The following is a 16,093-nucleotide window of genomic DNA, read 5'->3' on the forward strand; positions in this document are numbered from 1 at the left end:
TTTATGACTTCTTAAGACTGTACTTAAGACGGTCTTGAATATAAGATCTGACTATGAATACCGGCCATAGTCAATTCTTATTTAAGGCTGCTTTCCATTTGATGACACAAATCGACACAAGTCGACACAAATGTCGTTCTATCCTTCTTGATATTCAGAGAGTGACAAAGATAGAACGACACTTGTGTCGATTTGTGTCGACTGTGTCTCCTAAAAGGAAAGCAGCCTAAGTAATGCCATAAGACACTAATGCAGCCCTCTGATTGGTTCATGACTTCTTAAGACCGTACTTAAGACGGTCTTGAATATAAGATCTGACTATGAATACCGGCCTATGTATACAATATTAACGAAGTTATAATAAAAAAAGATAATTTTTATGTGCCGTATTTTATCGATACCGAAAGTTTTCGTGTATCGTGTAATAACGGTACCGATATATTGAACAAGAATGTTAGGAAAATATTAGGTAAATGTTAGGTAAATGTTAGGAAAATGTTAGGTAAGTGTTAGGTAAATGTTAGGAAAATGTTAGGAAAATAATAGGTAAATGTTAGGAAAATGTTAGGAAAATGTTAGAAAAATGTTAGGAAAATGTTAGGTAAATGTTAGGAAATTTTCCTAACAGTTTTTTTTTTTTTTCCTAACATTTACCTAACATTTACCCCCCATTGCTGAAATAACAAGTCAGATACCCTTTGTAAGTCTTTCTTACTATTTAAAGGGTTAATTTCCTTCGGAGCAAATTATACAGCGTACGTTATATTATTACAATAAATTCTACCTTCCCCGTCTTTGACACCTGAAACATTTAAGAAAAAGAATTCCACGAAAAGCGGAGAGCGATTACTGCTCGTATTAGGAGGTACAGTTTTCGTCAAAATGATGTCTCTGTAGATTCTCTCGTTGATGTAGGTTAAACTTGATTCCTAGGATGGAAAGTGAAAAGTGAAAATTTTGGGAGGATCCCGTTTGTCTACAATCCCGATTGCACACACCACTCATATCAGCTGGTGCTTAGTAATTTTTCACTGCTTTACCAATGAGAATATTTTATTTTTAAATTAGCCAATTAGCGACGCATGTGTACAACATGCAATGGTCACGTTCAGCAGACTCAACTGTTGTGGAGCAGATCCGTGAGCACTCGCTGCTATTGGTATTCTTCTAGATCATCCAATAGCAGCGAGCGCTCACGGATTCGCTCCACAACAGTTGAGTCTGCTGAACGCGATCAATGTGTGCAATCGGAGCCTTCCCAAAATTTTAACCATTGAAGTTAATGGAGAAATTTTTCACTTTTTATCCTAGGAAAAAAGTTTCATAATAGGCCTAGTTTACACCGAGGGTTCGATTCGAGTCGGAATATAAGAACCAACCAATTGCAGTCGAGCATTCCCTTGTCATTCGACTGTAACAGGGGAATGCTCGACTGCAGTTGGTTTGCATTCTGACCCGGATCGAACCGTCGGTGTAAACTAGGCCATTAGGCGTGTTCTTTTTGGCTGAACCTTTGCACCAGTTCATCTTTTTTCCTTTTCTCTCTAGCAGGAAAGAAGAGGAAGAAAGATGAACTGGTGCAAAAGTTCAGCCAAAAAGAACAGGCCTAATGATGCCCTGTTCTTTTTGTTGAACTTTTGCATTAATTCATCTTTCTTCCTTTTCTCTCCAAGAGGAAAGAAGAGGAAGAAAGATAAACTGGGGATCGATTCTGTATCTTGAAACGAGGTAAAAATTACAAAAGCGAGTGAATTTACTAGAATACTGATAATTTCATTGGTCAACACCTAGTAAATTTGCTCACTTTTGTAATTTTCACCTTGTTTGAAGATGGAGAATCGACCCCTGGTGCAAAAGTTCAGAAATGAAAACAGGCCTTAAGGGTATCGCACATGAAATGCATAACAGAGCATAAGCATAACATAAGACTGCTGGACCAATGAGCATCTAGCATAATGTCGCCATATTGATTTACATAAGGTGCTCATTGGTTTAACGGCCTTACGTTATGCTTATGCTCTGTTATGCATTTCATGTGCGATAGCCTTTACACGTGATGTTTTGACGTGTTTTGGCGCAAGAGCACGTTCAAATTTGAAGTAACGACGTTAACCTCAAATAAGGTGATCAACATCATCTTTGCAATCAATCGCAATGGAAGCGACCGCATCAACAGTGAGTCTCAATGTGGATGAGGATTTGGATGATTTTACTCCGGCAAAACTGGTTAAAGCATTAGAGGTAAGTCATGCCGTACGAATCTACCGTCAGGACTGTCTTTTCATGTCCGTACACGTTCGAACACGTTCGTCATGTTTGTCTTGTGCTTTGTTACTTGTCACGCAGAAAAATGGCATCACAGCTGGAGATATTAAGAAGCTCCAAGAAGCCGGTTACCATACCGTCGAGTCAGTGGCCCACGCAACCAAGAAGGATCTCTTGGAGATCAAGGGCATCAGTGAAGCCAAAGCAGATAAGTTGCAGCAGGAGGCCTCCAAGATGGTCATGATGGGCTTTAAGAGCGCCACAGAGATACATCAAATACGGGCGAATATCGTCTATATCACCACAGGTTCCAAGGAATTGGACAAGCTATTAGGTGGAGGAATAGAAACTGGCTCTATCACAGAGTTGTTTGGAGAGTTTAGATCAGGAAAGTCTCAGCTGTGTCACACTCTCGCTGTGAACTGTCAGTTACCCATCAGCATGGGTGGCGCAGAGGGCAAATGTCTTTACATAGATACAGAGAACGCTTTTAGACCAGAAAGATTACTAGCAGTGGCACAAAAGTACAAGATTAATGGACAATCAGTTCTCGATAATGTCGCTTGTGCAAGAGCGTTCAACACTGATCACCAGACTAAGTTGTTGCCTCTAGCCAGTGCCATGATGACAGAGGCAAGATACGCCCTGTTGATAGTCGACAGTGCGACTGGTTTATATAGAACCGATTACACCGGCAGGGGTGAATTATCAGCTAGACAAGTCCATTTAGGGAAATTCCTTAGAATGCTGCTGCGACTGGCAGATGAACATGGAATAGCTGTGGTTATAACGAATCAGGTGGTTGCACAAGTCGACGGCGCCGCTAGTATGTTCGGCGGTGATCAGAAAAAACCGATTGGTGGTCACATTTTAGCACATTCAAGTACAACGAGATTGTACTTGCGTAAAGGCAGAGGAGAAACTAGAATATGCAAGGTATATGATTCACCGTGTCTACCAGAGAGTGAGGCAACATTTGCCATAAATCTGGATGGCATAGGCGATGTAAAAGAATAAGTTTAAACGGAAGAGTTAGAATAAAAATGAATATAATAAATTATTACACAGTGATTTATTTTTAAGAAAATCGACAAATGTATCTCAGCATTGGATATCAACTTATCTTTGTTAAAGTGAAGTTAAACAAAGGGATAAATGTTTCTCTCAAGTTGGATAATGTTAATTTACATATCTTAAAATAATTGAATAGTTTAAAAAAGACAATAAATTCTACGCAATCGAAGTTAATTGTTAAGTTAGTTAAGGAGTAGATCATATGTACAGTATACTTTTTTAAATATCCTCCTAATATATTTTTTACTTTCTTACAAAACTTTATATAATATTATATTTCAAGGCTTTAATAAATATTAGACAATAATGTACTTTTCTAAAACGGGATGGTTCTCTTTTATTATATAATTTGTGCAAAAGGATTAAAAATATTTTATTAATTAAGCTTTTAAAGAATAAATATAAATAGTATATTTTTCAAAATATTTTTGTTTATAGTATATCTTAACTATTTAAATTCCAATTTAATTCTGACGATTTTAATTTTTAGACATTTAATTTTGGATGCTATTAACAGTAACATTGATTATCGATTGGCAATCATTGAGATCATATGGTTGGTACTCGTACTATTCGTACCTCTTTCACATCATTTCTCGATAATTCGAAGATTTGCCAACTTTCATGATCTCCGCGATCGCTGTTGCTTTTTCGCAAAATTTTCAGTGAAATCTACAATGGTTTATACTTGTATAATAATTCATAATATTTGTACGTCAAATCTGCTATTTTCACCTTATTCGAGCTATCATAAGCTGTTCCCGTATTTCTTCGAGTCGAAAAATACCGTTACAATTGCGTGAAGTGAAGTTCGAATGATTTTGAATTTCACACTTATTTAACGAATGCATAGAAAACTCCGAAACTTTCACGAAGTCTGGGTATAATTCAAGAATTTAGAAAAGAACAATGAATTCTGAGCAGTCGAAGTTAATTATAAAGTTAATTAAAAGATATGTATATTATATGAAAAAAAATACACCTACAGTATATTTTTGTTAATGTTTCTCTTGTTATTTTTCTTAAAAAGTTGAGATCAGACGCTCTACGAATTATTTTATCGGTTAATGAGCATCTAAAGATAAATTTAAGGAAGTCTTAAATATAAGGTCTGACCATGAATACGGACCAAAGTAAGAATTTGCATATAGGTACTCCTCATAACTTTCGAGAGCGATTCTCGATGAGTCATACCGTGTCTCTTGATGCCTGCTCTAATGTATGCTAGAATTTGTTCATGTATTTAGCGCTGCATGCTGCATATACATGATTTTTATAGGCCTTTTACAATAAGTCGCAAGTCAAAACGTCAGAAGTCTTAACCAGTCTTAACCAAGTCGTTCAAGTTGGCTATTGGCCAATTTCACCGATTATGACTTAAGATCGTTTAGAACTTTTGACTTGCGGCTTATTGTAGAAGGGCTGTTATATTTATTATGGATTACTTCATAGCTTATTTCCTTGCATACACCAAACAAAAGAAACAATTGCTAATTTCATAATTATTTGTCAAACGTCGGACTGTATGCATCAAAGCAAGGAAAACGGCATGCATGTGTGCATGCATGCATGCATGCTTATCATTCAAGAAATCGAGTGATTCCATCTTAATATAGCAATTTTATTATTAAATATCACTGCATTTTTATTATGCTAATTATATATAATTAGTATTATTATTTCATAGATTGAAAAGATTTTAGAAAAGAAGGAACGCAGTAAAAGAAAGGCAAAATCAGGAAATAAAAAATCAAGAGACATGAAAGAAAATAAGGAGAACGAGATAGTGCTGAAGAAGAATCTAAAGCTTCTACGTATGTCATTTAAAACATGAAATATGGACGAGCATTTCAATGAAAATGAATAGGATTAGAACTATAAAATCTATGTTCGGAAGGGAATAAAAGAAAATTAAAGAGGGAGATTAGAAAAGCAATTGCCGTATTGCTGATTTAAGCAATCCAGATATTTTTTCTAATATATTATCTAATCTGTCACCATTACATTCATCATCATTCTCCACACAAACACACATACACTAATGCGCGACATAATTAATATAAAATGTACATTTTCTGAAAAAGTATATTTTCTAATAAAATAAAATTTTCTAAATGTTATTACAATTTGAATACAAATTTTTTTTTATATTTTGTTTTGGCATTTCATTTATCTTTACACGAAAGATTATGTTCAAAACTAAATATAATTGATTATAAGTGTACAGTAAAATAATGGTCTAAATTGTCTAAAATATTGTAAAAAGATAAATATATCGAATTACATTATTGAGCACATATGTGTGTATGTACATACATAAATACGCGCGCGCGCGCGTGTGTACATATTATATTAAAAATAGATTCGAAAATATCGCCTATTTCATATGTCTCGTTAATTTTATTTTTCTAAAAATGGCATGTTATTCTATAATTCGTCTCATATATGATAATTAACATCCCTGTTGATTAATTATAGATTTTCACAGCATCATTGATTCGCAATCGTAACTGACATTTCTATTGGCCATACTAATCGACAGGTTCGTAACAGGATAATTCAATTTACATAAGCGTTTGTTAGACGAGATCAGACTTTTAATGTGTGTGTATACTATATACTAAAAAAATCTATAAAATTGTAAACTATAAAATATTAAGCTAATCAGTTCTTTTAATCGACACTATAATGTACACATATTTGTTCAGAATCGCGATTTAATAGAAGAAAGTATCACTTATCGATCACTTTGGAGGCACTAAATGGCTTATAATTCAATCGGCTTTAATCGGTCATGGATCCATAAGATTCACTGCGGAAGCCCGGAGATTCAATTGGTATTCTCCGAAAAGCATAGCCGCTAACCATTTATACTGCTCGTCTTTGGACGTTCCCGCCAAAATATTCCCGAAATATGGACTGTCCTTACATCTGAAAAAATAATTGAACGTTATTCTACCAAGGAAATAATTAAACATTTATAGATATTAAATAATAATGCAAATGACAAATATTTGTTTATGTAATAATGACAAATTTATTATTACATCTATTGATAGAATTAGTAGATAGTATTTTTACCTCGTTGGCTTTTTGTTTTTTGTGATAAACGTGATGGACCAGCTGTGAAGAAAGCACATCTAGTAAGTATTTTTCAAAAACTTTATTAAAATCGTAATGTATAATTTTATGCCATATATTTACCCCATCTGTGGATTGCGTTTAGGCTCATGTCCCAAGTACCAAATGATGTCTTCTATCTTCCACTCATGAAGTTTCACGGAGCACACCTTATCCTTATAACAAAAGAGCTTCGCCTGGCTGAATTCGAAGAGGTAAGTTTTCAGGTTCTTTGTCTTGATGTCCGCAAATTTAAGTTCGCCCGAGATCGTCATAGGCGGCTTTACCTACACAGAGAGGAACAGAAAGTGAGACAGAGAGAGGGAGAAGAAACATAATTAATTTCAATTAAATCATATCCTGTTTTCGCAGCGCATGCGGGACGCGTCTTTCTCTTCACCTCTGTAATCACGCAATTTGATCCGTATAGAAGCTTGCGCACGCTTTGTACAGCCTTGAACTCGTTTTGTTATTATAAATTTAGATCATGGGAATTCATAAGATAATCTTTGCATATGTGCCTAATAGCAATTTCACTGCGATCATCAAGAACTTTGATCTGTTTTAGCGAATTTTATCTGTTTCGTTTTTAATGTGTACCAGAGGCACGATGTCCTTATATAATTGATCTTTTCTGAGGATGAGGATATTATCCTTTCTATCATCCGAGTCCCAATATCCCCATCTCGCCACTGCTTCCAAGACACGTTCGTTATGATGCAACGGTCGCTCCAGCGCGCCGGACAGAGTATATTCCTCTAAACACAGCTCGTGAGACGGTAAGTTGGTTTTTTCAGCGAGTTCTCGACACACATCGAATGCAGTCTTCTGAGGTCCGATCTAATTAATCAATTATTTAAAAATAAATAAATGAAAAATTATATTTATAGCTACATTTTAATCATTAGTAAGAATTTAAACAAATTGTATAGTATATAATGGTAGTTTTCGATTTTAATCTACAAATGACATTGCGCAATGCAGATTATTCATCGATGCCAAAATTAGAAAAAAAATCCTTACTGTGACGTTTACACACTCCCCATTCGGCGAAAGGATGTATATCCAGATCTTGAGATCTCCTGAGGGTGCACCTCGTAGTCCATTATTGGACACATGATGTTTTTCCAGAATCTCCAGCATCTTCGCTTCCTTGGCCAAATCAGCCGACGACAATTGGTAAAGTTTCGGATATAGTTTGATGAGATCACCGATGACCTTGATCTCCGTCCGGTTCCATTCCTCGGCGCTATTCTCGCCGGCATGCATCAAAGTTGGGCCCCAAACTGCCGAAAGATTTTCGACAGTCATCAAATTTCTGGCACTCTGCTGACTGAGGCCGTGAAGGTGCGCCAGGATCCGACGAAGCGTCGCCGATGTTATGGGATTTAGAGTGGACAATAATTTTCGATAAGTCGCTACTCTATTTTCTTCGCTAGTCGATTCTATAAAAAGGGGAATAGCTTTTTATATTTTTTGCATTAACGTTAATTTTTTCAAAATTATAATTAGTCATTTAATATCCTAGAAATTTTTCCCGCATCTATTTTGTCGTTTAAGTCAATTTTGAACGGCTCACGTCTATTACCTGAGGCGAGGCAGAGTCGGTCATGTATATTAGGAGGAAACAATGATTCCGGTAAATCCCTAAGAAATCTTCTAAGAACCGTGGCGACGTCGTGTTCCGAATAAACGTTCCGTGTTATTTGTGTTGCCCATGCATCTCGTCTGAAAGCCTCTAATAATTTTACGACGGCACTGCTTGATCCACTACGACGATAAATACCCTCCGTCATCATACCTGAAAGATAAGATTTTGTAAGGCATTCAGTGGAATTTCAACAATGCAATATCGTTTACAAACATATTTAATGCAACCAACAGTCTCTAGCGAAATTTAATTATCATACAGGAAATGTTTTATTGCTATCATTAATTCTAATGATAGCGATAACGCGAATTTAAATGTCATTGTGGTACGTTATATAGAATATTCTGTGATTGATGTTATAAGAAAGAGATAATGATCCTATAAAAGAGAATAAGAGTTGAAAATTTTCTTTTTTATCGTTTTTGGAAAGATCAATCTTAAAAATGGAGAAACTATCATCAGTTACGGGATATTATCGGACACACGTATATTTCCATAAAATTATCTTCGTTTAACAATATAAAATAATGACTAATTAATCACCATGGGCATAGATAAAGTTGACGCATTTGTCCAAGATGACAGGCACATTGTCCTGCGTAATCTGTTGTTGGTCTAAAGCAGGGCCGCAGTTCGTAGCTGCTTGATAAAGCGCATGTCGCCACGCGGTCGACTCGTGGGTTCCCGACGTGGCAATATGCAAAGCGCCACTACCCCCAGCATCTACAACGACTACTGGAACAGTCCCGCACGCAGCAATTGGCCCTTCTTGATCTCGCAATACTGCAATGTCACAATATTATAATTTCAATAAACAGTAGCACGACAATAATAATAGAATCTTATTTCGCGGGAATTAAATTTGAACAAGAATTCTTTATCTCTTTACAAAAAATGTTTTTAAATAATTGATTAATATCAATGTAATATTATAATATCGATGTAATGATTAATAGCATTCGTGATCGGGACACATGTGTATATAATATGTATATGACTGTTAGAATGACTAATTGTAAGATGCATTGCATTTTTAATCGAACGGGTTCGTATCGCGTTGAGCCACCGATAAGATAACCGAATTCATTTATTACCGCAATTAGGTCACATTTTTCACATTTCAACTGTAACATTAAGTGGGTCACGATAATTTCAACAATGAGTTGAAAAAAATTAAGGCTAAGGCAAGTCAATTGATATTGATCACACATGAACGAATACTGAGAAAGATACAACGAGAATAAATTGATTTAACAATGTAATATTAATTTATTAAAATAAGAGTTAAATTTTTTTCCTTATATATTTCATCTATTTTACATCATATTTTTATGTTACACAGAGTATCTTATATTTGTGAGAGACTTTATAATCTTATATTTATATAATAGATTGAATTACAAAATTTCAAATTTTTAGCTTAACAATAAACTTACCAATGCAACGTGCTTTCCGTAGATCTACGTGTTCAAAGTTCACAGCATAATTCACAGCAGACTCCAAGGTTTTCGTGTAAATCAGTATTCTTTGTTGCAAGAGAAGCCAAGCTGGGAACCAGGTACCTGTTACACCTTCCTAAAGGGATACAAAGGATACATTATAATCGAAAAGAAAATATGTTTCATATTTTTAAATTCAGTCAAAAGGAATTTAGCAATATACTGTGACAATGGAATTCGAAATATTCAGAACGTGCGCAAAACTGTAGAAGAGGAATTTGCATGTCAAAGCATATAGGTTTCCGCTTTCGCAAGCACGAACATTTTTAACAGTAAACATTGAGAATTTGTGGTATATCATATAATAATGGTATATTCAAGTAAATTTCCAAACTTTAATGTCGAAATAATTCTATTTTAAATAATTTCTTAATTACACAGAGTTAAAAAGAATGTTAATACCTACATTAACGAAAAAAATATATCAAGTATATATCAATTCAACGTACCTTAAAATACGACTGACGTAGGCTTGCAAATTTATTATAATAGATTAATATAAGATATAGTAGGAAGTAATAAAAAAATACGAAAGTGGACAATTCTTAGTGATTAATTACACATAGAACTTTTTGTACACTATTTTTATTCATTTTTATTAATTTGTTTTTGTGTTCAAAGACATTGATTTTATTATATTACTTTTTTATGTATATATACCTTTAAGTAAGCCCAACCTGCTCTAGTGAATTCAGCGGTATACTTTGTGGGAAAGATCGGTGTACTCGCTTCTAGGATTCTCTGAGCCCAAATTCGTCTCTCGGCAATACCTTTCGCATAGAAAATGTGCACACTCGGTCTGCCCGCGCCACTAATCGCTATGCAATGCACTGTCTCGCTGTCCATGGTTCTGCACATTTTGTAATTATCTTCATCAAGTAATCACGATGACCAGCTGACGAGTTAGCTACATCTGATGTGCCAATCGTATGATGAGTCAAAGGGAAGTAAAGATACGTAGAGTTAAATACAGATTACACGCATTGACATATGAAGCGAAGAAAACTGCGCATTTAGGATCATGCTATTGCATTGGAAGTTAAATTTCTCAGGAAAAGGTTGGTAAAAGAATTTCTCATTGCGTTTATATGTATAATATAGTATCTAACTGCGATACACATATATATTTATAATATTTAAATTATAATAAATAATTTAATTGTCTCTCAGATTATGTTTGAAACGTTTTAGAGAAACGATTCTCTTTCGTGAAATCTTTTTCTTCTCGTTTAACAAAGAAGACCTTGAAGCCTCTCTTGTAGAGTGAGAGAGAGAGAAAGTATTATAAGCCTGGGGGAACGTCTGCATGGCATTAACATTTGGAGTTGCTTCGTAAATATGTGCCAAACGAGTGAGTCACTTTATTATTCAAACAATAATGATAAACTAGTGAATTTGACTTGAAATTGTATTTTTTAATTTATAGCCGAAAAAAACATAAGATATTTGAATTATTTTGTACAATATAAATAGATTCACTATTGATAAATAATTTTATCCTAAATAAATTGGATAAAGTTAATTTTTAATAATAAATTGAATAAAAGCGAATTTTGTAGTAGCTAGCTGGATGTAAAGAAATATTTAAAGTCATGAACAATCATATTATACAACATTGTGTTTACGTAGTAAAATATCAGACTCACTTAACATCCTGAAGCAGATGAATACTGTGTACTGTCTCTAATTCCACGACCTCTTTCAGCGTAGACATGCTCTTGTCAGCGTAGAACGATAATTTCCGATCGAGCAACACTGCTGCTCTCGGCACGAGGTCCTTGGCCCTCTCGATACCCATTCCAGTCCTCCACAGGAAAATAACGATATTTATTATTTCTAATTAATACTCCAATCAATGCGGTCGCTCAGTTTAAACGAGCGATTATTTAAACGTCAAAGTTAATCGCAATCAATTACTAAACGGAATCATTGAAATCTTTTTCTTCTAATAATCTTTATTTTATAAAAATTTTTACTTTCTTTTAAGAATTTCTAAAAAATGTTTAATGATAATTTTTAATGCATAATTTTTTAAATCAAGAAATTTTCATTGAATTATTAGAAACAATTAAATTAGGCAATTATTTTATCGTTCGATTTGTCAGCTTTGTAAAAAAAATTTCGGAGGCTCCATATGAAATATATTTTTTGCACAAGTTCATATTACTTCTTACCTGTATACTATTCCCCTATGTGTGACCGGATTGTGCGGAACGTTCACCTTCGGCCTCTCCATTCGCAGTGACCTCGAACCGGACTCACCGATATGTTCGCGAGTCCTGGCTAACAGTTTACTACCACTCTTAACAAAACTGATCACATTAGGCTTGATGGCGTGCACCGTGGACTCCTGTCGCAGTTTCTTTAATTTTTGTATCACGCTCACTTTGCGGTTGTCCTCGGCGAGCCTCGGCGTCGCCGAAGAAGGATTGGTAACATTCTCCTCGTCATTATTGGCAAGTGTCGTTGTTGTCACAGTCATACTCGCATTTGGTTGAGGAAGCGGAGGGCCCTTCATAGAAGGCTTCCTGGGAGGAACAGCCGGCTGCTTTTTGGTCACCAAATGCGCCAGCTTTGGCAAGAGAGGCGGATTTTTGCTCGAAGCTTGGACCTTGTCGGGTTGTTCCACACCTTCTGCCACGTCATACTCGTTTTTGGGAAGGGAGTCAAATCTCTTGGGTGGCTCCGGAGGTGTGATACCAGAATGCATCAATTCTTCGTCCTCTTGCTCCTCTTCGGCGCTCTCGCGAAATTCCAACGTACTATCGGTACTACTAGGCAAATCGTTGGTAGCCAACAAAGTTTCAAGCAACATCAAATCGTTGTTCTCGTAATTGCTATAAATGTTTTCGTCTTCGGAAGTCTTCGCGAATGGATCGAACTCAAAAAGTACGGACTTGCTGCTTTGCACTCTGGTGTCCGAAGGACTCGTCGGTTCTTGTCGACAATCGGCTTTCGGCGGCGATAAATTCTCATAGAGAGAATTTTGAATGGAAGCTTGGCTCTCGAAGGACGCACAAGAAGTTCGATCTACTGGCGAAATTTTCCTCTCAAAGGATTTCTCCAAGCTTTCCTCTTCTACGTTGGATATCCTGTCCACTTCATCGACATTCTCAGCTTTCGTGCCTGGTGTGGTGTCATAAAAAGTCCAAGAATCCGATCTCGATAGCCTTTTGGTAGACGTTTCAGATTTGTCGAGCGATAGACTCGCGTTGACATCAGATAAGTTTAGACTTTGATCGGAATCACTAGCCTGCTTGAAGAAGATGGATTTAAAGATAAGATTCACACATTTATTTATCAATATAATGCGACAATAATTCCAGCGCTTAAAAATAAAACTAATAATATTGAGAATAACAAATCAGAATATAATAATAGTAATATTTTTTATTGCAGAGTTATGAAGAGAGTGAAGAGCGCGAGGTCTTTTACCTGATTTCGCGAGAAACCGAGGACATTGAAGTCGGGAAAATCTCGCTCGATCTTGTCGGACACCGTAGAACTGAGTGTGTCGTATCGGCCGCTACTTCCCGACGTGACGGATTGCAATTCGTCGTAGATAGATTCGTCCGGAAGCGGGGGTGGCGGATAAACTGGAGGAGGCGGGCTGTGTCTGCCACCGGTGGATAGATCCTCCTCATTCTTCACACTCCTCAGATTGCCGCTCAAAGGACTATAAAATGAGATGCTGCTGAAGATGTTGTCGGCCGGCATGGACACGCATCTATCCTCCTCAACTGGATCTTTGAGTTTCTTCTGGACACCGCCTTGACTGACTACGTCGTCCTGATTCAAAGATGATAGTCGCCTAGTCAACAAATTCTTTACCGATTTCTCCAGCCGAATACTGGCGTTTCGCGTGCTGGAAATAACGGCACGTCCCTTTACCGTCATCTTCTCTGAGATTTCATCCTTCAATTGACGCGAGCTCGTACTGAGGCTGCGGAAAAACTCGTGGTTGCTGCGACTATTTTCGCTGGCACTGCTGGTTGACCTTAAATCGTCGCTCTTCTCGGATTGACTCGATTCGCTGGTTGGACTGCTGGAATGAGTCGATGGCAAGGTGGTCATCGGCAAGAGTCTTCGGGGCGCCGGTATCGGTCTGCTCTCAGTTATGACTGATCGCGGCTTTGGTATCGGCTTCACCTCCATCATGGAGATTGATTCTTCCATAGTAATGTCACTCTAGTAAGATAATTTTAGATCTTCTTTGATGTTAACCCATTAATTCTAAGACATATAAAAGTTTCTCTAATTCTTCGTAGCTCGAATTAATGCAAGCTTAAGTTGAAAACTTTTTTTCTTCAATTTATCAGAGTGCCTAAATGTATTTAAAGTAATATATAGAATAACAATTGAATAATTCAATAGTTCAGCTAACAGTAATGTTGAAAGCGGACAATTCAAATTTTTATAATTTTTTTTACATTTTTTGCTTTTATTATCACGAGCTCTAATTCTCGTAAAAGAGAAGCGCTTTCTAGAACTTTTTCAATGAGAAATGTGTTTTTCTAGTGCCGCTACCAACCAGGTCTCGCCTATTATTTGTTTTCAGGTTTAATCTGGTTTAATCAAATTGTTATTTCTCCGTATTGAGCGCGTGACAAAACAAACGAGCGACGCAAACAGAAAGGAAATTATGAATTGTCCCAGTGTGAGTCATCGTTCCGAAAGCCGATACCGTCGCCCATAGTTTCCGGCTAGTATTTCAACTGACCGACGAGTGAGTATCACATCTATCATTCCATATTTGTACTTTAACTCTTGCGGCAGACATCGAGCATTATCGCATCTTGCCCCTATCACCTTCGGTAGCACTTCAAACATAAGCATGCATTTGTGTGGGGAACGTTACATAAAAATGGATTCTCCAAGCAACTCAAATGTATATAAGTATCGGGGCAAAGCAACAAGTCGCGATAACGTCAAAAAGGCACTTAAAATGAATTGTAATTGCTATTTTGACATCATTTTGATGTCATAATAATTTGTGTTCTGCTTGGATACGTTTAAAATACAGAGTTTCACGCTGATCTTGTTTTATATATATTATTTACTTCTTTTTTTCTCTCGTTTAAATATTACGAAAACTGTCTCGGGAAAAGAGGAGAGAAAAAGATGCAGAAGAAGATGCGGAAATATGTGTAGTCATGAAGAACATCTATCATGGAATAAAGAAGTGACGTATCCGGACGCGCTATTCCAATGAAAATCATGATTCACGGTCACATGATCATCAAATCTACCAGTGTCTCGAATTCTTCGTGAGATTTATAGTACAAACGATAACTTATCTTTAAAAGGTCTAAATTTCTTCGAGATAAGAAAGCACGAATTTCAAATAGAAAGAACGAAGTGTTAAAGCAACGGACAACCGATTAAGGTAACGAGCTTTAATGACGACATAATGATTCAAAATAGATCGATAATTTTTCAAACAAATTTTTTTTTAACTATAACTGATGTTACATGTCATGAAGTGTTATGATTACAGCCATTTTAGGATGGGTAATAAATTATATATAATTACGCAAGGCAATGTTTGTCAGATATCAGTCGGTCTATTTCAGATACATAGCTCATTATGAAGCATCTAGAAAGCATTGCATTGATGTGTAAATAACAACGCATCATGTGAGCTCCATAATGAAACTAGCGAACGCGACAGTTTGCGCATGCTGTCAGTAATTATTATTCTCACATCAAAAACACCTGTTTTCGTGCTTCGCCGACGAGAAATTTGTGTTAACGTTTTCTATATGAATTGAAGCTAATTCAATGGAATAAAAATAAGATTCTTTAGGTATGTATGCCTTGTAGCATCGCGCGTTCAAAAATAACATACATATTCCTTTTATCAGAATAGTGCACTATCAGTGTTTTCAAGAATCATAGTGGAAATAATTCTGTTATTTGTTCGTCAGTGATACAGGTCAAAAACCTACCTCGTCGTTACTGTCACGGTACCGGTTGTCCCTTCCTGCGGCTCTTCCTTTTCACGAATCACCGCTCCCGTTTACTAGCAGTAAGTCCACTGTCTAAAATTACAACATTTCGTTTTTTCTTCGTAAGAGTTTTTTTCGAACTGAAGCTATGCGGGTTCCATATTTATTTCCCGATCATTCATCTAAATTCCGTCCATGATGTGGGTTCACTATTTCTTTTCATTAACACGTGACTCATTACTCGTGCACTCACTCGCATACATAAATATTATGTACATTATCTGCAAGTTTTCACAATTCGTACTTATTCATGCAAATACGGCGCATTTGCACGAATGAATCATAAATGGTAATAAATATGATAAAGTAGTAATACTTTTTTTAAAATTATAAGAATAAACGATGAATTTTTCTTGAAGATAGAAACGTTTGATAATTAATGCCAGTGATTTTTCTTGTACGATATACATACATTGGCCGTTTTTTAATATAAAATTTTAACATCAAAATTTTTTTTCAGATCAAAAACGAGTTTC

General features: G+C 36.0%; 2 protein-coding genes across 4 annotated transcripts; one reads left to right on the forward strand and one right to left on the reverse strand.

Annotated features, from left to right (window-relative positions):
* Window positions 1–2,051: 2,051 nt before the first annotated feature.
* Window positions 2,052–3,515, forward strand: LOC108757668 (RAD51 recombinase homolog spn-A). Its single transcript, XM_018502157.1, has 2 exons — window positions 2,052–2,241; window positions 2,347–3,515. Exons 1-2 carry the CDS (start codon window positions 2,155–2,157, stop codon window positions 3,280–3,282), a joined length of 1,023 nt encoding a protein of 340 aa, XP_018357659.1. The 5' UTR covers window positions 2,052–2,154; the 3' UTR covers window positions 3,283–3,515.
* Window positions 3,516–5,645: 2,130 nt separating this feature from the next.
* Window positions 5,646–15,627, reverse strand: RhoGAP15B (RhoGAP_ARAP and RA_ARAPs domain-containing protein RhoGAP15B). 3 transcript variants are annotated; one of them, XM_018502444.1, is made up of 13 exons: window positions 15,558–15,627; window positions 13,045–13,842; window positions 11,784–12,862; window positions 11,256–11,414; window positions 10,270–10,459; window positions 9,547–9,685; window positions 8,654–8,893; window positions 8,048–8,260; window positions 7,483–7,904; window positions 7,060–7,299; window positions 6,544–6,746; window positions 6,421–6,462; window positions 5,646–6,270 (listed from the first exon to the last, which is right to left on the reverse strand). In XM_018502444.1, exons 2-13 carry the CDS (start codon window positions 13,783–13,785, stop codon window positions 6,132–6,134), a joined length of 3,807 nt encoding a protein of 1,268 aa, XP_018357946.1. In that variant the 5' UTR covers window positions 13,786–13,842; window positions 15,558–15,627; the 3' UTR covers window positions 5,646–6,131. The 3 variants fall into 3 exon arrangements, with proteins under 3 accessions (XP_018357946.1, XP_018357944.1, XP_018357945.1); XM_018502442.1 differs by having other exon boundaries at window positions 11,784–12,865; XM_018502443.1 differs by having other exon boundaries at window positions 11,784–12,865; window positions 13,045–13,797; window positions 15,558–15,626.
* Window positions 15,628–16,093: the final 466 nt, after the last annotated feature.

Source organism: Trachymyrmex cornetzi, unplaced genomic scaffold (genome assembly GCF_001594075.2).
Source record: "Trachymyrmex cornetzi isolate Tcor2-1 unplaced genomic scaffold, Tcor1.1 scaffold147, whole genome shotgun sequence".
Lineage (NCBI taxonomy): Eukaryota > Metazoa > Arthropoda > Insecta > Hymenoptera > Formicidae > Trachymyrmex > Trachymyrmex cornetzi.